General features: G+C 34.6%; 4 protein-coding genes and 1 long non-coding RNA gene across 7 annotated transcripts; 4 read left to right on the forward strand and 1 right to left on the reverse strand.

The window, feature by feature from the left end:
* The first annotated feature begins 1,920 nt into the window (after nucleotides 1-1,920).
* On the forward strand, nucleotides 1,921-7,138 carry LOC128886350 (lipid storage droplets surface-binding protein 1). Of its 2 annotated transcripts, XM_054141156.1 has the most exons (9): nucleotides 1,921-2,075; nucleotides 3,339-3,481; nucleotides 3,770-3,955; nucleotides 4,283-4,475; nucleotides 5,450-5,619; nucleotides 5,962-6,219; nucleotides 6,290-6,388; nucleotides 6,671-6,788; nucleotides 6,854-7,138. In XM_054141156.1, exons 2-9 carry the CDS (start codon nucleotides 3,353-3,355, stop codon nucleotides 6,859-6,861), a joined length of 1,161 nt encoding a protein of 386 aa, XP_053997131.1. In that variant the 5' UTR covers nucleotides 1,921-2,075; nucleotides 3,339-3,352; the 3' UTR covers nucleotides 6,862-7,138. The 2 variants fall into 2 exon arrangements, with proteins under 2 accessions (XP_053997131.1, XP_053997129.1); XM_054141154.1 differs by having other exon boundaries at nucleotides 6,671-7,138.
* Nucleotides 6,670-8,602, reverse strand: LOC128886359 (uncharacterized). The gene is made up of 2 exons (XR_008459801.1): nucleotides 8,339-8,602; nucleotides 6,670-8,202 (listed from the first exon to the last, which is right to left on the reverse strand). It is a non-coding gene; the product is annotated as an uncharacterized LOC128886359 (long non-coding RNA).
* Nucleotides 8,603-8,770: 168 nt separating this feature from the next.
* LOC128886355 (lipid storage droplets surface-binding protein 2-like) lies at nucleotides 8,771-12,429 on the forward strand. The gene is made up of 4 exons (XM_054141164.1): nucleotides 8,771-8,919; nucleotides 10,820-11,161; nucleotides 11,400-11,646; nucleotides 11,754-12,429. The coding sequence occupies exons 2-4, from the start codon at nucleotides 10,862-10,864 to the stop codon at nucleotides 12,008-12,010; spliced, it is 804 nt and encodes a 267-aa protein (XP_053997139.1). The 5' UTR covers nucleotides 8,771-8,919; nucleotides 10,820-10,861; the 3' UTR covers nucleotides 12,011-12,429.
* Nucleotides 12,430-13,512: 1,083 nt separating this feature from the next.
* On the forward strand, nucleotides 13,513-17,660 carry LOC128886352 (lipid storage droplets surface-binding protein 2-like). 2 transcript variants are annotated; one of them, XM_054141162.1, is made up of 4 exons: nucleotides 13,513-13,662; nucleotides 16,131-16,465; nucleotides 16,691-16,940; nucleotides 17,245-17,660. In XM_054141162.1, exons 2-4 carry the CDS (start codon nucleotides 16,136-16,138, stop codon nucleotides 17,496-17,498), a joined length of 834 nt encoding a protein of 277 aa, XP_053997137.1. In that variant the 5' UTR covers nucleotides 13,513-13,662; nucleotides 16,131-16,135; the 3' UTR covers nucleotides 17,499-17,660. The 2 variants fall into 2 exon arrangements, with proteins under 2 accessions (XP_053997137.1, XP_053997136.1); XM_054141161.1 differs by lacking the exon at nucleotides 13,513-13,662 and adding an exon at nucleotides 15,285-15,306.
* Nucleotides 17,661-18,927: 1,267 nt separating this feature from the next.
* On the forward strand, nucleotides 18,928-20,908 carry LOC128886353 (lipid storage droplets surface-binding protein 2-like). The gene is made up of 4 exons (XM_054141163.1): nucleotides 18,928-19,174; nucleotides 19,541-19,893; nucleotides 19,988-20,276; nucleotides 20,349-20,908. The coding sequence occupies exons 2-4, from the start codon at nucleotides 19,591-19,593 to the stop codon at nucleotides 20,585-20,587; spliced, it is 831 nt and encodes a 276-aa protein (XP_053997138.1). The 5' UTR covers nucleotides 18,928-19,174; nucleotides 19,541-19,590; the 3' UTR covers nucleotides 20,588-20,908.
* Nucleotides 20,909-24,177: the final 3,269 nt, after the last annotated feature.

Genomic DNA, 24,177 nt, shown 5'->3' on the forward strand with positions numbered 1-24,177 from the left:
ATTTGCTGTAGGGTTTCAACTGTGAATCGTTGGTTTCTTAAATAAATTTACTTTGATTGTTGTTAAAACATTAATAAACTTTTCTATTCGTGTATTCAATGATTCAAATTTAAAAAGAAGTTGACATAATCGGTTGAGTAATTATAGTGTTAATGGCACCGGTACTGAAAGTAAACAAATCGTCATCAATCATCGAAATAAGTATAACGATTTCTTTATATACTTTTTGAGGACTATAAGCTGATAACTTGTACAATAATTGAGGTCATAGTCCATACGATGGACCCTACATATCATACGTCATGCGTAATGTATTCAGTGAATGCTCTGGTTGTATATACACGTCATTCTTTGACAAATTTGACGATGACGACCCGTCATGTGTCAGATTTTGTGCAAATATGAGTATGTTGCAGTCTTTAGCGATACTAAAACGTACCTCAAAGATTTTTTAAAGATTTCAAAAATCATGGATTTTACAGGTATTTGAAAATCAATTTTTACCATACGTACATTGCTTTAAAAAAATTATGAATGAAATATGTTAATTATCACGAAGAGGACATTCATTCTCCACTGCTTTTATGAAACAATGAATCAATCCCCATTCAAAATTAACATGTATGAGCGATAGCATCAAAATAATATTAGCCGTGTTAGACTAATATGCCTGTATCGTGTACATATTTATTCGTAACTAAAGATAGTACTTATCGCAAGCGTATTTGCGTTACGCGACTGAATCGCTATGCTTTCTTTCAAAATATGTCTACTCTGAAAAAATAAGACGTACTTCTGGTCACATCTATCCAGCTGGTTACTATTCCAACCCATATATATATATATATATAAACAAGTGGGTGTGGTGGACTTTGAATAGCAATTAAGAACGTCTGCTGCCGATAATTTAGTTTTTTCGCTGCAGTTTTCTTTCCCATTGTGAATTTTCCCTGCCTATTATTACCTACCTATCGTGGCGCCATAATTAAACTTAAGCGTTTCTCTACTTTATCTTGAAAGTTGTAGATGAGTCTTAAGCACTCTTTGGTTGCTGAAAATTAACACTGTTGTAAGAATATTACTAAATACAAATTAATAGGGGCCTTCGAAAAACATTGAAACTGCACAAAAATGTATGAAATAATTTCTAGTTCATTCATATGAATACTGTCCAGCTCTTGATGAATTTGATTAAATTATTAAATACAGCATATTAACTACAACCCAACCTTTTCGGAGGCGGCGCAAAATAAAAAATTACCTACATTCAAAATAACCAACCTTGATTTAATATTTTGTCAGAGGAACAAAAAGTTTAGCCTTTAATTATTGATATTATTGTATCTGCTGTAGATATCATATCCATTAACAATATTCGATATTTTCGCCCCCACTAATTATTATCCCAAACCTACTCAGACAGTATTTCCGTGTAGATAGTATACAGATATCATCGAATACCCGATGGCTAGGACATTAAGATATTTATCAATTTTATTTTTATCCCAGGCAAGCACCCCCAAAATTTATTTTTATACTTTAATCCAAGATAGTGTCACGCTTCCTAACGTGCTCCATTCAAAAAAGAAAACTCAATTCGCAGATAACCGAACGAACACCTATATCGATCCCTACCACTATAACTATTTAGCAAAACACGTGCATATCCATGATTTACGATTGGTATTTTTATTACTCGGAACACGTATACCCCTCTTAGAACAATGATGGTCGCAGGTATTTGGATGTGATTTGGATTTGAACACGACTGATCTTGGTACGGGCCGATTCTTATGGACGTTTCTATCGATCCTATTGGACCAGGGGACGAAGCAGAATCTGAAAAGTTTCGTTCGTGAGGCATCATGGTTGCCGCGCCTGTATCAGCGTGTCATAGGTCAAACCGACGAGATACTGTTTCGCACTCTGCGACGTGCAGTTAGCGGCGTGTTCTTCGGCGAAACACCAACTTTTCTGCCTCTCCATCTGACTTTGCATCCTGCTACGTTCCGTTATATAATTTCTACGCGATCGGAACCTTCCCCCGCTACCGGTCAACGTTCCAACGTCCTGAGGTGAGTATTTCACTAATCAATACAGCTAGCAATTGGTCGAGCACGATTTTCCCTCATTTTCGGATTCAATACTGGTTCTGAAAGCAATTTTCTTTTTTATCGTTCCTGAAACGAATACGTGCCCGTGCGATCGTTCTGGCGCGTTAGCACGGACTGAGCGGCGTTGAAATAAATAGATAGCTTCGCAGCATCCGTTTGTCGCGGTACCTAGATGCGATTATCCTCGAAGTTGATGAATTTTTCACCCGAGCCTCTTTCGTGACCTCGCCACGAAGACACTAAATATCAGTGATTCGATAAGAGTGATAGCGATAGGGGTATCGACCTGTATTTAAAATGGTCTTATCGTCGCAAGTTCGAAACGCGTGACGTCATTTTGTCAACATGAAGATTGTTGCTCTGGAGCCGGTAAAAAAGTTAAATGTTTACGCGTATAACTATGTCGAACTACCGGCTGGTTCCCACGAAATGGGTCTCCCTGATCTTTAAAAATAAAATTGCTACTAGAAAGATGATGTAAAAATGTTTATGAATTGGTACATCGCGTGAACTTCGTGTTTTGTAAATATATGAACGAATTCGAAAATTAGTATAGATTTAGTCGGTAGAACTATCTCCTCAACAAAAAGAGAATATCGCCCCTCGAAAATTGTAGACAAGGAATTTTTCTTTCGTTTAATTTGTTTAATTCGAAATTAATATGTATCTATTCATTCTTATTGCCGGAATATTTTGGTCGATAAATGTTAAAGATGTTTTCCTAAAATGTTTGTACTAACAAATGAATTTTGTTTACTACATATTGTTTAGAAAACCAAAGGAATCCTTCTTCGATCTGTTAATTATAATCAATAACAGTGACTATTTCGATAAGTTCGTTGGACTCACCAGAGATTGATACTTGAATGATTTAGTGTCGCGTTCCGACAGTAATTTTCAACTCAGTCTGTATTTCATACTTCTAATCTGCGGAGTCACTCGTACTGATTATATAATTCTAATTACGACATACCATTTGCTTGGTGTTTGTATGCTCTAACAGGTCAACGTAGTACTCACAACCAGCCAATCTGTGTGTTTTGCCATAATAGATCCGAGTATTACAACATACGATTTGACCCATAGCAATGTACAAAATAAACTTGAAAACGTGAACATGTTGATTTATATTTAAACAGAACGTAACAGATTCTGTCGTTTATTCTTTCTAATATTTTTAACAATCCTACAATACATTTACTAAGGATTTCCATATGGTTGCAGCGACGATCTTGGAAATGGCGCGAACGAATGCAAAAAGGCGGCACTCCGATTTGCCACATTTCGAGTCAGTTGCCAGAATCTCCAGTCTGCCTATCGTGGAAAACGGTATACACATTGCTGGTAATGTGTACGATAGGATAAAGGTAAACTTAAGAAATGTCCCTAATATTAAAAAATGTAAGACAAGTCCATCATTTCGTCTATGAATATCATTTCCATTGGAGGATCACCTTAAATTTTGTTGATATACAACCCTATAGTTTTGTGTACTGATAATTCAGTGGACACCAAAGAAAAATCAAGGAATAAACATATGATTTTCATACAACCTTTGGTAGAATTCTTCGAAAATTGTTATTCGGAATAGATTAAAAAATTTATTTACACAGAATCATTTTTAATATAAAGTGACCAAAACTTTCAATGTTTAGCGATCAAATTCATTGATGAACTGGAGTTTGGGCACTGCTGAACATTCATTCGCGATCGCAACGGCATCGGCGAAGCCAGCGATCTACGCGCTGAACGGGGCGATCATGACTATCGATCTGCTGCTCTGCAAAGGTATCGACATCGTTGAACAAAGAGTGCCAGCCGTGCACCTACCTCCCCATCTTGTAAGTTCACGTGTCTATACTATAAGAAACGTGTTTAACAAATTTTCATTAAATAATCCCTCAGTTTAAGCTTGTAAATATTTTAAACCAACGATTTGTTTAGTTTTTTCTTATTATTTAAAATTATTATCTAGCGATGTCAAATTAAAGTATTACTTCATTTCGTAAATCTACACATAACTGAGAAATAATTTCTTTGTTGAGAAATAAACTAAACTTTACGTTGACAAATAATCTATGTAATTGGGTTCAAGTTCAAATATTTCTCTTCTACTCCACATACATATTTGATGTTTCTTAAATCAATTCGTTTTGTATGTTATTAAGATGTACTGCAACGCACGGGAATATGTGAGCAACAAAATCGTCAGGCCTGTGCTGATGCGTGCCGGAAGTGTAAAGCAGATAGGAAGTCAAGCTGCGAACGCTGCAGCGGACAGATTGGACGATGCTCTTACTGTCGCAGATAAATACGTTGATCGTTACTTGCCTCCTGATCCCGCCGACAAAGTTATAGATGGTAGGTCAAAGACAATGCTTACAATTTATTATATATGTTATAACAAAGAGTGTTAATATTCTGAAAATCGAAACATAAAATAAAGAATCGTTTAAGATTTTTTAATATACACATAATCAATTCATAAAGCAATTCAAGGAAGGAAAAATTGGTCAAAAACTATCATGATATTAAGAATCTACAGAGTAAAATCTCTTCTTAAATGAAGTAATAGTCTGGAGCCTTAAAAATAATATAGATATATAATATAGATTAAATAATGGATTAATAGATTATTAGATAATAGATATATAGAATAAATAAATAAATAGTATAGAAGAATATGCATTCGACCAGATTTATGACACCGGCTACGTAAACTGTAACAGTTTTCCTTTGCTACTTGGAAAATGTTAAACGTGCCACAGGTCACGTAGACACGAGTTTCCTTTAGCGAGGAGTAACAATAGAGTTATACCTGGAGCGATGAAAGCAGTCCCTTCGGCGGTTTATCACAGGTCTGACTGTGACAGGCTGCCAGACTAGAATAGCTTATGTAGCTCCCAAATGAAACCATTTGGTTAGCTAGACCTAGAGTCTAAATACAAAGCTTAAACTTATGAACACTGATTTCTACCAGAGGTAACGAGGTGGAGACTTCAATGCCAGATAGAACAATGGATAGAACAATCGCAGGCACTGATGATCGTTTATGTTCTTACTTAGCAGAACACTAAACAGTGATCGTCTCTGCAGTTTTGCTTCTGTTTAAGTTTTATTTAACATCCTCCTCGCCATTTGAATGAAAATATGGCTTTTTTGTTTAAAATCATCACCATGAAAATTTTTAAAAAATAATCCTAAGAGCATTCTTCTTACCGCTTCTCAATGTCTCCTAAATCGATAAAGTTACTTACTCCTTCTATTTCTGGTACACTAAATTATTTTTGTATGAAAACTGTGAGATGCCTATTCCATGAAAGTAATTTTTTCAGAAAATACTCCTTCCAAATCTGTGAGCAAGGCTACGCGGACCATTAAACACGGCGCCAGATTCTCTAGAAAATTACAAAGAAGATTGACGCGTCGTACGTTAGCAGAAGCTCGAGCCCTCAAGGAGCAGGGAACAGAGTGCATTCATGTACTCCTGTACGTTATAGAACTGGTAAGTAAACATGGCAAGTAAACATGAAACGTAAAATTCAAAAAAGTGACGTTTAATCTTTTCGTTTTATTTTTAATAATCACACCGATGTATAAACATTAGATTAAAATATCTTGTTACACGTGTGTCGTACTTTTGTACAACAGTTAAAAAGTAGAAAACTCATTCGAATATCGTTCTTCAATTACGTGGATATCGATAAACCAGACTACAATAGACTCACAATCCGAACGAACTGTCTTCCATCGAGGTACAATTGACAATCCCTTCCAACAGTCCACTATTTTTCCGTTTTGATAGACCTATTATTTGTACGAAGATAAGGAAGTTGACGTTTTGCAGTTAGCAACGGATCCAAAGCTAGCCTATCAAAAAGCCAAAGAGTTGTGGGCAACGTTAAGTTTGCCTGAACCAGAAAATCAAGCTCGGCCAGCAACTTTGGAACAGTTGTTGGTTCTGCTTACTCGTGAATCCGCACGTCGCATCGTCCATCTCGTGAATGGCACCACAACATTAGCAAAAAGATCTCCTCGAGATCTTGGCAGAATTTTCGTTAACCTTTCCCACCAACTACTCGCGGTTGCAGACGCCACGTTAAAAGTCAGTATCGTCGCGTATTACCTTTACCTTAATTCCACGTTAAACGATTGATTTCGTTGTTTATTTCAAGATGGTACCACTCATCGGCATGAGGGACGCAACGAAAGCGCGAATGTCAGTACTCCTTTCAGCTATACAGAGGCTTAACTCTACAACAAATCGTTTATTGGTACGTAGAAGCTAATCAAATTTTTATTTATAATCTCAAAAATTCAACTACAAGTAGATCGTGTATATTTATCCATTATTTAAACACCAATTTTTCTCGAAAACTACACTATCAGGATATTTTTCTTTTCTTTTTCCACGCTAATTTTAGACCAAATTTTAGTTCCTAAAAATTAAATTACATTAGTACGAGAAAAAAAGAATAATTCAGGTCTGAAAGGGTTAACAAGTTAAGTCTACTTAGTTGCTAATTCATCGCTACATGTTGGCATTGCTTTGACAGGAGCGGTTAGCAGCTTTCTTAGCTGGTCGTCCGACTGTTTCCAAGGTAACACATGTCCAGAGCCATCAGCAGAACCACAATAACCACATGTCGATGTCTTCTAATCCGCCAGTAAATGGTATCGAGTAACGTAGTCGCGTTTAATAGTTGCTCCACATGAGTGTTTTTTGTTTTTATTTCAAGGTCAATGACAAGAAGAAAGATCTCTGATCGAAATTTCACGAGTTAGTAACACGTCCAATTCGCCGCAATGACACGGCTCCGAATCGTATTCACCACCCTCGGATAATAAACGGTCGATTTCATTTTTTATTTTTATCAAATGGCACAGTATATCGGTGTCGTATTAGCCTTCAGCTCTCACATTTTAATGCCTACTTAACAATGTTTATTTCTGATGCACAAAATGTAACGTTTAGAGGTAAGAAAGTGTAAAAATAAAGATTTGTTTTTCTCTTCATTCCAGTACCATGGAAACGATTTTATTTCTCATAGATTCCTTCGCGATCTAAAGAGTCGATGAGCAAAAGGTAGATTGAGGTTTTCAGGATTGCAGGTAAAATTCCTTCGACAAAGGAATCGAATTACGACCGATGCTGGTATGTAGCTCTCTTGTCTCTTTAAGCGACCAATGTTCACGTTACGAATCGTTGGTTGCCAGCCGCAGATCTTTTACTGGTCAATTGAAGAAAGAAAAAGCTGAGAAGAATAATGATAGCTTTGGTCTGTATTAATGTTGCCAGGTTCCTCAAGAATTTCCAATAATTTTCTATATTTTCTGGAAAAATAATTTTTTTCATTTTGCCGTTGTACTTATTTGGACACAACTGAATGTACTCGTGTTCTTCTTTCGTTCAGAGTTGATGTATCATCCTTGTGGCGAAAAATGTTGCATTATCACATCATAAATCGTGGTATCGTTACTTTGAACGATTATAGCTGTTATCAAGCACAGTGGGATATACTGAAGCTGCTTTGAAAAACGTTTGAACTTCATTCCTATTAATAAAATTTATAGTCATCATAATGAAAATTAGCTTATTATTAATTAAAATAATATTACGTTTAAAATTTTTTTAATAATAGAATATTATTTTTGAGTTAATTTTCAATAATCAGCCATGCCATTTAATCCCTTTAATTTACTGCAATTTAGATTAATATCTTGAACAAAATTGTACTCATCATTGTCCTGTTAAATAAATCTTCAAGTACTGTTTTCTTCAAATGTAAATATATTATTGGCGATGTTGAACAGGTTTCACTTTGAATGTATTTATAATATTAAACATGTTTACTACATAAAAAGTCTGTAAAATAAACGAGGAAGACTTGGAAGAAATTTCCTTTGTTCGTTCAGTTTTTATTTGGAGCTCTCAAACTCCATTTATCTTGGGCCCCATAAATACGCCACTGGGCATTGAGTTGAAGCGGATAAAAGGAAATATAATCCGTGGGAGCAACATAATGAACCACTGCAAAAACAGAGTGCAGGACAAATCTTAAGAGGCAATAATTGAATGATTAAACAACTGAGAGCAATAGGTAAGAAAACAAAAACATAAATGAAAGATAATTCATAATTGACGCGATAAGCTTGAGTTTAAGAAAGGCTCTGAAAGGGGATTACGAATATAAATACATAGTCACAAGAAACGGAAAGAAAACTGCACGTGTAAAGTATTTTGCCGTGAGAACCAAAACAAGTTAATACAACGTAAAGATTGGAAACAATTGTAAGCTATCTCCATTTCTCAGCTTAAAAGTAAAAGTCTAAAAATAAACAAACAAAATAATTTCAAGTGATAACATATCGGTCTATCCATTTATTATGTTTATCGCGGCATCGTGAATGTTTCTAACCATTCTAAGTATTTCTTTAAATTTCTGTGTATTCGCGTCTAATTTCATACGAAAATTGGTGGGTACAAAGTCCTCGATGTCGCGACCGATTCGTGATTTTCATTCGCATTTACGTGACAGTTTCAGAAACGCCGATAACGCGAAAACGCAGTCGCCACAGCGGACTTTGAAACCTCGTGGTACATGTTTGAACGCGGCGACCGGGTGTCGTCGGTCGATTACCATTGGTCGTTTAGGCCGAACCTCAACGCGCAGGCGACGGCCCAGGTTATAAGTATTGGAATCAGCATTTGACGACGCGCATTTCTACTCACGCACAGTTCTTGAACGTTCCCAAGCGATTCCGCGCGTAACCACACGTTCGTCGAGGGAACAAAAACGGAAAGGTAAGCGGAACTCGCAAATACGAATCGCGACGAAACCTTGGGCGATAGACGTGACAGCGCAGTTTAATCTTCGACGATCTATAAATAATTTTCCTCCTGTTTCAAGAACTTTCCGAAGGTCGCGCTTTCACCTCACGTGTAGACGCGTTATCAGTTGATTGTTTGAAACGATAATAACCGACGCGCTTTTAAATTGACACAAAACGATTATTCGCGAAATATTCTGTCATCGTTTACGCTGATCGTTGCTGAATTTTTGGAGGCTACATTTCCCCCAAGAAGGAGAGGTGGGCATGTAGATCGAAGACATTTGAGTGTGACTGTTTTCATTTATTTGGAAATTAAGTTGTTTTTGTTTTTGGGTTAATTAGTGAGTAAGAAGGGGGTTTTCCTGTTTTCTGTTTTGCACCACATTATTTATAGAGTGCGAATAGCATTTATTAGTGGGTTTTTCGACATTTTGTTTGACCAGACGCTTTTTTTAAAATAATTGTGTATCTTCAATCGAACAAAATAAATAGTAGAATTCATAAAATTGTATATCGTCTTTAATCCTCGATAGTTAATTATTTGAATAAATTATGGATTTATCTGATTGTATGAACAGGGCACTGTTCATTAAGTGACATTTCAGGTACAGTTGCCAAACGAAACAGAATTATTGTATCTTAATAACTGTTGAAAAAATATGGACGTTGTATATTTGAACAACCAGAAGTAAATTAATAGTATTAATCATCTAATATAAAAATGATAATAAAAATGATAAATAAGATCCAGTAATAATATTGTATATCAACAAGATTAAATAGTTATTTGAAAATGAATATCTGCTAAGATAATATACATAAAGGTGAAAGTTTCTATTTATTGAAATAACTGCCAACAATTTTTGATTCCTCACATTGTGATGTATAAATAGACACTCGGGGACTAAAATCCTGTCCTAGACTGTGGCTTCAAGCAAAAGTTGAGAAAGTAATGTACATAGAGCTATATGTGGCGAAGTATATGTACATGTGTATACATTATTTCCGTCAAGTTCGTTGACCCCTCGCGATATCGCATATATAACTCGATTTCCAAGTTTGTGGTAGTTTTATCGATTTTCCTATTTAAGTTGTAATTTAAATGAGTCCATCTGACTCATTTATGGAAATAATAATTTATAAAATCTTGCAAAGTATAAAGGATGTTTTTCTTTTAATCTCGTTAGATGATTATCTCTGTAATTATTAACTGTAAAAATGTTGTCCCGAATGTGTTTCAATCTGAGATTTATCTTTTCTCAATTTAAACTTTTAAAATCACAATTTATTAACAAAGACTAAAATGATTTACAAATTTGCCCAATGTAAGAATTCGAAGTTATTACCTTCAGTTTTTAAACGAGTCGGTGTTGTTTTTGTCAATTCTTTGTCCTTTAAATTCTTCCACATCTGTTGAATATGAATCATGTGTCACGTGTCATAACCTTTGTTTTTGCATAAGCTGTTAGAGCAGGTGAGAAATGTATTTACGTTTATTTCATATTCAAAGCATTTGTTTCAAGTGTTTCAATAACTACCATTCGCAGAGATAATCATACACTGGATTTAAAACGGAGCATCCTCCGTGAAGAATAAATATATTCAAATAAATACGACATATCGTAGCCAAGTAGCATATTTTATTCATTAACAAAACGAAAAATTATGTGAACGTTTCTTGCACATTATTTTTAATTTATTACGTTATAACTTATTCGTTTAATTTATAACTTACAAACAAACTTTCATTCAATTTTCTGTTTCGTCAATAAACAAACGATCAGGGTGTATTTATTTGAGGAAACTAATTTGTTATTATAAGAACTTGTATTAGTAAGTATATTACTATTAATAAATAACCATTGTTTTAGATCGTGATATATCAGTTATAAATACTGCAAATTCGTACAACAATGGCGACTGGAGCTGCGCAATTACCTCACATCGAGGTCTTCCATCGCGTTTTGACGCTTCCTGTGGTCGAAAGCGCGATGACTAAATCTGTAGCGACATATTCACGCGTGAAAGATTCGCATTATCTGGTACACTGGGTATTATCCACTGCGGAAACGTCTTTGAAGCAAGCAGTACCTATTGCTGTACCCATCGCCAAGAAACTCGAGAACCCTATTCACTTCGTCGACCACACGTTGTGTCTTGGGCTTGATAAAATCGAAGAAAAAGTACCGATGGTTAAGGAGAAACCTGAGCAGGTTAGAAATCAAACATTTTTCCTACTAACGCAAAAACAATAATAAAGTGGCCGCACTTTTAGTGGTTTTGGAGCAATCGAAAAATATAAGTATATCAATGCCTTCATTAAAAAGATATGTGTCCACAACTGGAAATTTCTTTTGAATCAACCTAGGCACACAGGATTTAAAATAACTTCACCTAATTATCCTTGCGCCAAATATTCGTTGATACTGAAAATATTTTTTTCAATTCTAGATTTTGGAGAATGCGTACACACTAGCATTACAGACTGTTCAGCCAGCAGTTTCTAGTATTTCGCACGCCAACGATTTAATAGTATCGCAGGCGTCCAACTTGAAGGATATGAGCTGGAACAAGGCGAATCAAATTTTGGAAACGTCTTATGGCAGCGCTGCTGTTAAAAGTTTAGATAGCACGGCTGTTGTTGTTGACAAGCTGATTGATAAATATTTTCCCGCGACAGGAGACGAAGAGTCACTAGGTAGGCCACTCTATACATTTATTATTATTTTTTATATCGTCTGAGATTTGAATAATTTGTAACGGCTACGATCGACGTTATCCAACGTTTATTTATACCGATTTCAGAAATAAAAACAGACGAGGAAGACAAACTCCTTCACACATTGCAAACAGTTGGACGTTTATCCAATAAAGCTGCGTGTCGAGTGTACTCGAACTTATTGCTTCACTTGAGGATCATCAACAAAGACAATTTCAAGTCCTACATAAGCTCCTTATTACAATTTCTGCAGCTTACGCAATACCTTCATGCCATAAACGAAAAAGTACAAGCTCAAACATCCAATACGAATGATACACCGACAAAGCCGACGAAAAACTAATGTTTTCATTATTGTTCACTCAGAGAAAAGAACTCCTTTCATTATTTTTCATATTTATTATCAGTGTGCATTTTGTTCTCCATTGTTTTTTTTTGGTCGTAACATCCTTTTTCGATTAACAAGTTATATACTCGAATATATAAATTGAGTGTTTATATTTTTCGGTATATAAAGTATATTTAAGATATTACGTTTATTTTGTATCTGTATGCCTATAAGAGAGAGACTTATAAACCATCGTCTTTTTTATAGATTTATTTTGTCAGCGGTGAACACACATTTCTATTTACTAATCGTTCACACGTTCAGCACATGTAAATAGTATGAAGCTGTAGATTAGTTTTATTACATTTTTTGCATATGCCGTGTATACGTAAATAAAATAAGCATAAGTTGATTATTGAAACAAAATTTTATCACCTGTTGTCATTTAATTCATCCATTTCTAATATATTAGTAATTCGTATATTAAATATAACACATTTGCAATTATTTCCACGTATTGTTGATACAAAGTATTGATCTATATAAAGCAAAAGTACAAATTCCTTCATTTAGAAAAGAGACGTTATCTACTAGTCAACTATAAGTATTAATTAGAAAGAGATAAAGTGATTGATTAGCAAAAATAATAATATAGTTATTTGAAAAAAAATTATTAAACAGGTACTCTGATGATAGTCAAAGAAATTCCAATGACTCTTAAGGATTTTGAAATCAAAATGAGTAGGAGGGGGGATGAATGCATAGTGCAAGGTTCGCGGAAACTTTCATCGGAGACACGCAAGTAAAATGATGCAAGGCTCATAGGACATGTATGACACTACGTGAGAACGAACGATGCAGTTTTTTTCACAAAAAAATCGCCAAAAAAAAAAGTTCTTAATCACCGCTACTCGAACGATTACACTGTTGCACGACAAGTGTAATGCTTACGATTGTTTATAGATGCAGAGAAATATCACCGTAAGGCGTAACGCCACGTCATAGCAGATGCGTACGCGAGTATCTATAGCTGCGCATGAACATAAATGGAACTCACAGCAGTACCTGTGCGATAAAGAACCCTCGACCAGAGGTGAGAGGAAATTTATTTAAGTAATAGATAACATGTAAAATTAACGTATAGTATTTTGTACGTGACATTTATTCGATTGTTCATCACCAAGTCTTTCATTCTATAACTCAAATTCTGATTTCCATTTTAATTTTTACCGTAATGCGATTATTAATAAAATATTATACATACTATAAAATTATCTTTATTTAAGCAAATGTATACAATTAAAACACAGCTTTTTAATGGTTTGCAATTGTCAAAATTTAATAAAAATAAATAGTTTTTATGCGTTAAAAACATATAGATAAATATTTAATCTGGCGTAGCATTAAATCACAAACGTAGTCAAATGTTTGGTCATTTGTAGGTATTTAAACTATTTCAAATTGAAAAAGAAAAGTTGATTAGACTACCTACATGCTTCTCACGGCCCTGAAGAGTATCTCCCTCCATGTGGACGTCCCCTTCTTTTATAACTCACTGGGTAGATGTGTCATCGTCATCAGTATCACTGAATCTCTCGTACGTAGTGAAAGTGAATGAATTGGTGTGTTCCAGTTACCGCATTATACTAACTGTTGCATCAAACGCTGTGAGTACGAATAGTTAAGAAATATATGTAAAACTTGAATGATTTGCCCTTTAATGCATTTGAGAATGAATGAACGAACTCTTACTATTTTTACATATACTTGATCATAGGATTATAGTTTTTAATAAAGTGTTTATATGCAGAGATCCCTCCATTATTACAGTTCTGGAGTATAGTACGAATTTCGCGGTATAAGAAACCGCGCGAAATTTACAACTTTAGTTGCTAGAGTTACAATTAAAAATGATAAATACTAAATATAATAGAATTTCTAAAACATAACTTTTATTACTACAAATATAAAGTTTCAATTGTATGATCAAGACCAAAAATGAGTAATATCATTACAAAAATCAAATCAGATCACAGATTGTAATTCGTCATTATGGATATGACAAGTATTTTCGCGATAACCATGACACATTTGCAATTATTTCCACGTATTGTTGATACAAAATATTGATCTCCGTAAAGCAAAAGTACAAATTCCTTCATTTGTAAAACAGGTATTATCTACTGACGAACTATAAATATTAATTTAAAAAAAGATGAAGTGAAACGAATAATTAAAACTGAAGGAAAATGAACAATTAAAACTTTAACAAAGTCTGTAATATAAAGATCATCAATTACTAACTTGAGCTAAGTTACAAATATTGATTTTTCATTTCGTGGGAACGTCGCACGTCTTTGAAACGCATACGTCCATATTAAAAAAAAATAAGCTTCGTAACTCTACTTACATCTCGTATTTACAAAATGGAAAAATAGGGTATTTGATATATATTTAGAAAAAACAATAATTTAAGCTATTGATCCCCTAAAGAACTGTGCATGTTCACAAAAAAACCATGACCCATGCTTTGCTCCATGTGAACTACGTCGACACACTTTATAGTCTCATTGTGTTATACGAAATTGTCGGAATTATGTTACAGCGTCACGTTACGTACGATGGGAATTCGAATTAAATTGATTTCAAGTTACTTATTTCTACAAAACATGTTAAATAAAAATCTTCATGCTTCCATCCATCTGAATTTAATTCTTTCTTCATTACTTATATCTTCTTGTGTATTATAATTTCTACCTAATTGGTTGATTACTTACGTAACAAAATGTCAACTCTTATAAACATTATTTCTTAAAAAAACTGATTTTTATTGACGTCTACAATTAATTCGTATGACATACATAGAAGGAAGGCTGAATGTTTGATACTTATGATCGATATCTTGGCAATGAAAGAAGGCAGTACATATGCTTTTCACAGTATTATACTACCTTGATATTTATAGCACTAATGCAACAATTATTATAAGAAATACATATTGTACATAGTGATGAACCTGACAAAAACCCAACAATAGTGTGCTTTTCGATTTATGAAATGTTTCGTAAATTCGTGAAAATTTGAAATATTAAATTACAGTACAGTAGAAGGACACAATCATTACACAGCTCGAAGGATAGATATATCATTGAGAAGAACTTTAATCGCGAATGAACACTTAATTATAGGAGGCGTGTAGTAACATGACATTGCATTCATTGTCTATGGAATGTCTAACTGTACAGATAATTTCAACGGACTCTTTTTTTACAGCGGATGAATCATGAATTTCTCTCGTAATCTCATGACTAGTTGAGTATCATACTATGATCTAGCACTGTATGATTTATTCACATCTTTTTTCTTCTTGGCATACCAGTATTTATGTGTTGCACATATTACAATTACATATTTATGTACTCTTGATCTTTTACTTATCTTCATTAATATTTGATTCAAGCATTTGCTTCAACATTAATTATCATTACAATTTACAGAATTAGTAATCTGTATTTTTTTAGACGTTGCAATAAATACGTGTAAGAACATTCAAGATAAACAAAATATAAAAATGTCTATTTTGCACTGAATATTAATTTTATCAACAAAATAATGTTATCTTCTCACCGTTAATAATTTCAAAGATTTGTGGAAAGTATTTTCGGTATCAAGTAGGCATGGGAAACACTTGAACTTTAAATCGCGATACAACACGAGATAGAGCATGAAATCCGATAAAATTATTATTACATAATAACCAAACGTAAAATGACACCTTCTGCAACAGTTTTCTACTTTGACGGTTTTTAAATTAAAGGATAATTATTGGTATAGAATATAAACTGAGTCAGCACTGGATTTCATTTTGCATGTTCATGATTCTTTATAATATGCGTGTTTGCAATTGCCCCAAATGCATAATTGCGTTCGAGATTGATATATTATTACAAGATTATCCCCCAGTGGGTGCCAACATTCTTGTAGTTCTTTTCTGACCTAGATACTGTTATTAGCTAAATAAGCGAGACATGTTGCATGAATCACAAGCTAAATTGTCAGCTTTCAGTGTGTTATTAAACACTAATAGCATAGCGTAATAATTGTGCGAATTACTGATATTTTGCTTTTTTTTCAGAAAAAATGGCAGAAGCTACAGATAAAGCTCTCGCAGGTAACGTCGCTTCAGAAAGCGTGCCTCATCTCGAAGTAATCGATCGCGTAAAAAACATTCCTGTTATACACTCCGCACTTGAGAAAACGGAATCCACGTATTCCTATCTGAAAGATTCTCATCATTTAATCAACTGGGCACTCACTAATGCCGAAGCTGGACTTACTTATGCCACTGCTACAGCTGCGCCGTTGGCGAAAAAATTTGAAGGGCAAATCACAGCTGTAGACAACAAATTATGCGAAGGCTTGAACATAGTTGAACAAAAAGTGCCCATGATGACAAAACCACCAGAGCAGGCGAGTGGAAAAAGTTAAATACAGCTAGATAGATTTTCTTTATAAATAATGTTTCTATAATGTGCTGCTATTTTTATATAACCAGAATTAAATACTTTATAATTGGTACTTAGTGCTCAATCGTCCTTCAGTCCACTATCATTACAGAAATCTTAAATATATGATTACATGGAGTATCGAAGGTGCATGCAAATTTCATTGCAATACGCGTTCTCCCTATTACAGATTTACGATGCAGCTAAAGCCGTGATGAGCACTTCTTTGCAACCAACAATAGACAAACTTCATGCTGCAAAAGAATCAGCAACCCAACAAGCATCTACACTCAAAGATATCAGTATAAAGAAGGCGAACGAGTTGTTAAATACAGAGTATGGGACTATGGCTGTACAAGGCGTGGATAATACGAGCGTTCTTATTAATGGTTTACTGAATCGCTATTTCCCTCCTGTTGAGGGCGAAGAACATTTGCCAGGTATGATTGATAAGTAACTAAGAGGTATTAGAAACGTAATATATAACGTATATTTACTTATTAACCCTTTGGATGCCACAGATCGATCTTTGCATTGGAACCGAAAACCGACAGATCGACTCGTGGCAACCAAAGAGTTCAAGTTATTTTATTTATTTCATTTAGCGACTTTATTCGATGTAATTAGAAAAACAAAATATTATTTTAATTATACGAAGACCTAAGCATGATGAAAGTGAATCGCTGCTTTGCAACTTTGCATCGTAACTCTATGTCTAATATATATGTAAAATACGTGTTGCAGTTCCTGTGTCGGCCGACGAGAACAAGGTTCTACACACGGTACAAACAATTGGTCAATTATCGTCTAAGACTGCAAATCGCGTGTACCATTCGGTTGCAGCGCAATTAAAGACTCTAAAGAAAGAGGATGTTGCTCCATATATATCAAGCGTTATATCGATTCTTCACTTAACGCAGTTCTTGAGTTTAGATGATAAACAGAACGAAAATCAAGGAGAACAATGTACAGCTGATGAGAAAAAAGAGAAAAAGTAGGGTGACAATACTTGTGGTCGTGTAATAATAGGACACCATATTTTTATACGTATTTCCTACAATTGTTTACTAAACATATCAAAGTAGACAATGTTTTTATATGTCAGACGTTGTGTAAAATGTTAAAGAAGGGCATTTAATAAAACTATAGTGAGTCACGAATTAATGAAATTTCGAGAATATGTCTCACTTGGTCTTTTGAAGACTGATCATGGAATTGCGTTGCGATTGAATTCGTAACTTATCGAAAGACTTGCTGCCATCGAGATACATCGAGTTGTTTTTTAGTCATGGAAAGAAAAAACCATAACAGTCGAATTTCTTTTTGTCCATGCAGTGCGAATGATTTTTAATTTCGAAATTGTGTCCAAAAGAATTTCTACTACATTAGCGGTGGAGGGGACAAGTGGTGGAGGTATAAAAAAAAACTAGTCTTACAAGTTAAACGAATATACAAATTCAAAATGACTAAAAAATTAACTACATACGACATACATTAAAGTAAGAGTACAATACAACAATCATCGTTATAGTTTTTGTAAAAGCACCTAATAAACTATGTATCATATGCGCATAAAGACTTATGTGTCTTATTCTCCATACCTCATATTGTAATTTATATTAACATCTCGCAATAGAATTGATAAATAATACTAAATTTAAACATCGCGATTCGAAAAATAGATTCCGAATTGCTAACAGCTTATATCAGGTCCTTCACAAAATTCGTTCTGTTTTAAATATGAAAATTAAACGCGTCGATATAAGTAACTCAATTGAATAATGTAGATTCCGTATTGTCCACCTATCTTTTGCTATTTTCTCTGTAAATTAGATGATGCGTTATTATGAGCTAAATAGATCGTATGTAGTTTCACTGAAAATTCTCTTTACAGAGGAGCGAAAAGTTTGCACTACTAATCAGACAGATTATTTATATACGTTTCTAATAATGATTTTTTTGTCTCGTTAAAAACAGAACTTTTATCGGGATGCTCCAAATGCACGACTACTCCAGGAATATATTGACTATTTATTAATATAAATCGACTGCACCCACACATTCGCAACACCGTTACCCTTTTCACCTTTCTTTCGCAAACCAGATACATTATCATCGACGTCTACCATTATAATGTCCTTGGATGATTTCAATATAATACGTATATTACTATTTTCTAATAAAAGCGCAGAAAATCGTCTAGAGTAGTTTATATACATATAACGAGGAAAATTAATTAACGTGAAAGGTTTCGCTAAACATCTTTCGCATAAATTCAAACGGAGAATAACGAAAAGAATGTAGCGTGACGAGACTCGGACCCCGACTGCCTGATTGTGAAATCTTGACCTCGTGAAGAAAATTGATGATTATGATGTCAAATCTTATATGTATATGTGAAATGGCTCGTAGGAGATTTCATTCGTGGACTTCACAACTCGTTGAAAGTTTGAAGTAATAGAGTTTAGGAAGACGCGATACTGCCGTACTGAAATTACTTTCTTAAAGGAATGACGATATCGTATTGTGAAAAATGCAAGAGGCTAACGATACCTCGTAGAAGAAAAATAAGTAATCCATGCCGCGATTGTTGGATGTCGAACAAATAAATTCCACAGTAAAATGACTCAGAGATCAAGGTGCACATTTCGTTACTGAGTGAAATATAGAAAGCGTAAGTACTTATATTCGAAAAGCAACGATTATATCAGCTGTTAAGTACGTATTTCTCTTTATTGTGACGGTAATTTTGGAATATTAAATAATTCGTACTTCTTCCCCATATGTTTGGTAAAAGTGGTTTGATAAGTGTTGTTCTGTTAGAATGTATTTCCATTGTATTCAAACATTCCTAGTTCACTCTATTAAATATTAACGCTAACGTTACTCATGAAACGCATCAAATAAAATCTATAATGCGAATATATCTTTGTGCTAAGTGACATAAGACCTATAGGGTCAGTACCCTTAACAATATGCAGATAATGACATATGTGTATCTAAGCAAAAGTTATATGTATATCTCTAATGTGTATTGCAGGTTGTTTATTCATTAATAGAGAATTGTTTATCTAACATTTCGCCGTTAACATGGAAGCAGAATTGTCAGATTTCGATTATAAAATGCGGGCAATCGAGCGTGCCCGCAAAATACCAAGCGTGAATTATTTATGGGATAAATCTACGAAGGTATACGATCGTATGAAAGGAACGAATATGTTTACTCATTGGGCATTCGACGCGATGGAAAATGTCGTCAGCACTGTATTTGGAAAGTCATTACTAGTAGCTAAATTAATGGAGAAACCAATCTATACTCTTGACAAAACGCTTTGTCAAGGACTTGATTATGTAGAAGTAAATCTACCTATAATCAAAGAAGAACCAAATCAAGTAATACATATTATAATGTTTATGTACAATACTCCTGTTCTTTTTATAAACTACACATAATTTATTTAACGAATATCTACTTATATTATTTCAGATATTAAATCGTACTAAGTCCATTGTTTTCAAACATCTTAAACCAGCTGTTAAAACGTTTACTGATTTAAAGCAAGAAACCAAACATAAAGTCAGAGTCATGACTTTACTTACTTATTACAAGGTGCATTACTTTAGGGTATACAGTTGGCAACAAGCAAACAAAGTCATGTCAACTGAAACGGGAATTAGTATTTTAAAGACTGTCGACACTAGTACTGATCATGCTGAGCTAATGCTGGATAAATATTTACCAGCAACGTATGAGGAATTACATACTACCGAAACAGGTAAGATGATACTTTTAGTATAATAATCAAAATGTATCATTTTGTAACTAAATATTTTCTCCATCTACATAGAAAAATTATGCTCCGAGCACGTGAAACTTCATCATACGGTGGTTAGACTGAGTGAATTTAGCTCTCGTGCTTCTCGACGCATTTACCTTGCATTAATGGATAGATGGCAACATGTGTATAAAATAGAAATACTTATTTTGATTTTACGTACAATTATTGTTCTTCAGACAATTAAATTTTTAGAGTCAATATTGTCTTTTATTTTGAAATTGTTCAATATATATCTTATCTTTCACTAGATTGGTCTGTTTAGTTAGTATGCATAACAAAATCGTGAATTCAATCAGCATTGAAGATTCACAATTTCCAAGTACCAGTTATACATTAAAAATGTAGAATAAAATCAATTTAGAATTTTAATTTAAATATTTCTATGTAATTATTACTATGTAATCGGTATAAAACGAAGTAATATAATTATGTACTCGAAAAATGAATATGAACACATATACTGTTTACATATCTTATAAGTGTCAAATTTCTCTGTGCATTTTTAAATTTGTATACTGTATTTATACTGTTAAATATTATCTACATTAAAAATTTTTAATCAAACTGTATTTAAGTCTTGTTATTCATCTTTAAATATATCAGTGGCGCCTTCTTACAGAAACGGTGGGAACTATTATCACTATGAACTTTGGCGTCTTCCCACCGATGATGCCACTGGTACGTTTACGCTTACGTTTTTATTTAAAGTACATAGGACGAGCGATCCATATTGCATTACTATGTGTTTGTACATTTCGTACTGGCTTACAATCTTACGCAGGTTTATAACAATACTTAATCTATAACACGTTGTAGTACTAATTATCTTATAATATTTATAGTTTCTTATAAAGGCTTTCTTTTTTTTTTTAACAATATTTTATCGTACATATCTTTAATCATAATTTTTATATTTTATTATCATAGTATCATAGTAATTAATACTTTTCAACATTGATTTATCTTCCATTTACGATCAACCATAATAAATTATTATCCATTGTCAGTTACGAATCCTTGATGAAGAGGTTTATAGAGCGATAAAATATGACCAGTTTATATCACGATTCACGCGGCTAACATTAAATTCATTACTATCGAGATTGCATCTACATACGCGACCTAATGAAACTACGAAACTTTGAACGTTATAAGTTAATTTAACTAATTAGAATGATACCAGGTACGAGTAGTTCTTGTAATCTCAAAAGAAATAGGGAATACCAAATTTCAACAGCCACAGTTAAAATTTTGAAAAATGTATACTTCAACATTGACCGCCATGCCACCTCTCCATATCTAGATATACCTTTAATAATTGTTCAAATAATAATATGAAAAATAGATATATTCAATAATGCAACGGTTTATAATCTTAAACTATTCCTAGTGACGCTAACGTTATCAAATATTTTACGAGTATTAAAGTTCGTTCATTGTAAATAAATTTAAATAATGTTCTGAACTTGAAGTTTGTCAGGCTCAACCAACTCTGTACTATGACGTACCAAGTCGCACCGTGACTCGAGTGCTAAAGTCACCAAACGTTTCTCTTATTTCACATGTAAGAGACAACACGGGAATGACATAAGTGAGTCCGTTTGGGAACACACAAGGTAAGAAACGAGAAATTACAGAGTGACAACGTCCTATTCCCTGAAGCTATGCCGCGCGCAACTTCTGGGTCGTTGGTTATCACAACTCCTTCTCAAAGGCTATGGAAAGTTCATTCCTTGCCGAGGGTCATAGTGTTTGGATACACCGGTGTCATGCGAACGCGATTTAAGCCCATGAAAATGCTGCTTAGATCTCGGGGCAGTTCCAATTAATCCGCCACGTTGTACGCGATATTAGTTGGATGTTGACAGTGGGCTCGATAAAATCTCTCGACAGCTTGTAGCTATCTCTCTTATTATTCATTAGACTTTCAGGTGCGGCCAACTTCGCCAAAAAGAAGGAGCGAGAAGGAGTGGAAAGAGTGAGACACCACCGGGATATCTTACGGGTCCTTCACCGGTAGCTGCGAAAACTAGCTTGATCCATTGTAAATTATAAATTGTTAATCATTTTCTCTATTTACTTTACTCTAACCAACGACAATCCTCGCAATGCTCAATTTTTTGGCTTAATTTGTGGACAACAATGCTTACGTGTTGTTGGACGTTACTCGATCATTTAAAAAATGTAACACGTGATTGTGTTCACGCGACAGAGTGGTAGGGTGCAACGCTGACACAAGCACTACAGCGCTCAAACAAGAAGAGCTCTTCGTCTCGCCGCTTCCTACCACTCGTACGCTTACCGACGCCATTCACCAACAATATCGGACTATCAACACTCTTTACCAACTTCTCTATACGCATATACACTGACACGTCCCTTTTCGCTACCTGTGTGCAATACGACCACCGCAATCCTGGCTCAGCCACTTCGAGACACATTGAAATTAACGCCCGTGATTTCGAGTGTCCTAAGGTAATAGCCTCGCAGCTTGCTATTCCTTCTTCTTGTAAAAGCGCAAGGAATATTATCGAAGCGTTCCGCTCCAAATATATTCGGTTGCATACTCTTGGACTCTAACATTGATTTATTTGTGTCGAATGGAATCATTAACGTTATATAAAGCAATAAGTTCCTCGAATCATGAAATGTTACGTTTCGATTCATTCATACCCAGTCTCCATTTTGTTCGATTCAAGTAATAGGCTTCGTCTGTCAGCCGCGAAAACAGAAATAGACGATTTTGAATGAAAGGGAGCAGTTATATCGAGAGGTCCAAACGAAAAAGAGAGTGCTTTCGCTATCGGACGTTGGAGTTTTGTAAGAGTGGCTCGGGGATCAAATATCGCCCAGGACTGTCTACTTCGCCTTCCTCTCCTTGTTCTCTCGCGTCTTAAAGTTTCCGTCGAAAGGAAGGATGCTTTTCACTGTAACCACGTTTTCATTGCCCGGAAAAGTCGGAAGAAAAGATCGGAGGGCGAAGGAAAACGAAGAGACGAAGGGGATATCCATTCAGACGATCTTCAGGTTGCGGATCCTTCAGCAACTGCTTTTTATTCCTTCAGCTAATACGAAGAATCCGACTGCTCGTGGACCTTTACCTCTACTTACAGTTAGGCAAAGATCAAGATAGTGCTTTCATCGGTGGAAAGTACCTATATGAGTTTCAAGAAGCAAGTTTCTTCTTTCTGGTTTCCTGTAAGTTTTCTCTCTACACCGCGGTGCCAAGTATTTGTATTTAAACAGTCAACTGAAGCAATCAAACAAAGTATATTTATTTGTATAACATAATGATAGTAGTAGTAATCTCTTTATTTCATTACCATCTCGATACAGAAATGGTTAGCACCTCCTATTCGTGATTCCGGTAAAAAAACGTATAATCTATTCTATAATTATTTTCCGTAATTGAAAGTATTATCAGCATCGAGCGTCTTTGAATATTTTTGCCGAGTGTATTTCTTCGTTTTTCGTGTTTGTACATATACAAACACGTATTCACGTTCCTCCGACGTAATTCCAGAAAGTGGGCTGCGCTAAATGGATTGCGATGTCTTGCGGTCTTTTACGCCATTTAAAACGAATGAATGTGCCAGATGGATTTATGTGGAGTTTTAAAACCAGCTTTTTCCAAAGACATCGCTAAGCCGTACAGCAGTAGCTATCCGCTAAAGAAATAATCCTGTAGATATAATTGCAACGCTTCTTGTTACGTCTGTGTCAGTTTTCTGTACGGCAGTTCTGCTTGGGCTAAATTTACTCGAAGAAACCAATAATTCCTGTCACGAGAGCATCAAGAAAACGATACATTCAATTAAAAAGAAAACTCTTATTTTGA

Source organism: Hylaeus anthracinus, unplaced genomic scaffold (assembly GCF_026225885.1).
Source record: "Hylaeus anthracinus isolate JK02 unplaced genomic scaffold, UHH_iyHylAnth1.0_haploid 11982, whole genome shotgun sequence".
NCBI lineage: Eukaryota > Metazoa > Arthropoda > Insecta > Hymenoptera > Colletidae > Hylaeus > Hylaeus anthracinus.

Coding starts and splice junctions, on each gene's coding strand:
- LOC128886350 (XM_054141154.1), top strand. CDS start 3,353: ATGGCGCGAACGAATGCAAAAAGGCGGCACTCCGATTTGCCACATTTC. Junction 5,620..5,961: donor TCCTGTACGTTATAGAACTG/GTAAGTAAACAT, acceptor GACGTTTTGCAG/TTAGCAACGGATCCAAAGCT. Junction 6,389..6,670: donor CTACAACAAATCGTTTATTG/GTACGTAGAAGC, acceptor TTGCTTTGACAG/GAGCGGTTAGCAGCTTTCTT.
- LOC128886355 (XM_054141164.1), top strand. CDS start 10,862: ATGGCGACTGGAGCTGCGCAATTACCTCACATCGAGGTCTTCCATCGC. Junction 11,162..11,399: donor TTAAGGAGAAACCTGAGCAG/GTTAGAAATCAA, acceptor TTTCAATTCTAG/ATTTTGGAGAATGCGTACAC. Junction 11,647..11,753: donor AGGAGACGAAGAGTCACTAG/GTAGGCCACTCT, acceptor TACCGATTTCAG/AAATAAAAACAGACGAGGAA.
- LOC128886352 (XM_054141161.1), top strand. Junction 16,466..16,690: donor TGACAAAACCACCAGAGCAG/GCGAGTGGAAAA, acceptor TCCCTATTACAG/ATTTACGATGCAGCTAAAGC. Junction 16,941..17,244: donor GGGCGAAGAACATTTGCCAG/GTATGATTGATA, acceptor TACGTGTTGCAG/TTCCTGTGTCGGCCGACGAG.
- LOC128886353 (XM_054141163.1), top strand. CDS start 19,591: ATGGAAGCAGAATTGTCAGATTTCGATTATAAAATGCGGGCAATCGAG. Junction 19,894..19,987: donor TCAAAGAAGAACCAAATCAA/GTAATACATATT, acceptor ATATTATTTCAG/ATATTAAATCGTACTAAGTC. Junction 20,277..20,348: donor ATTACATACTACCGAAACAG/GTAAGATGATAC, acceptor CCATCTACATAG/AAAAATTATGCTCCGAGCAC.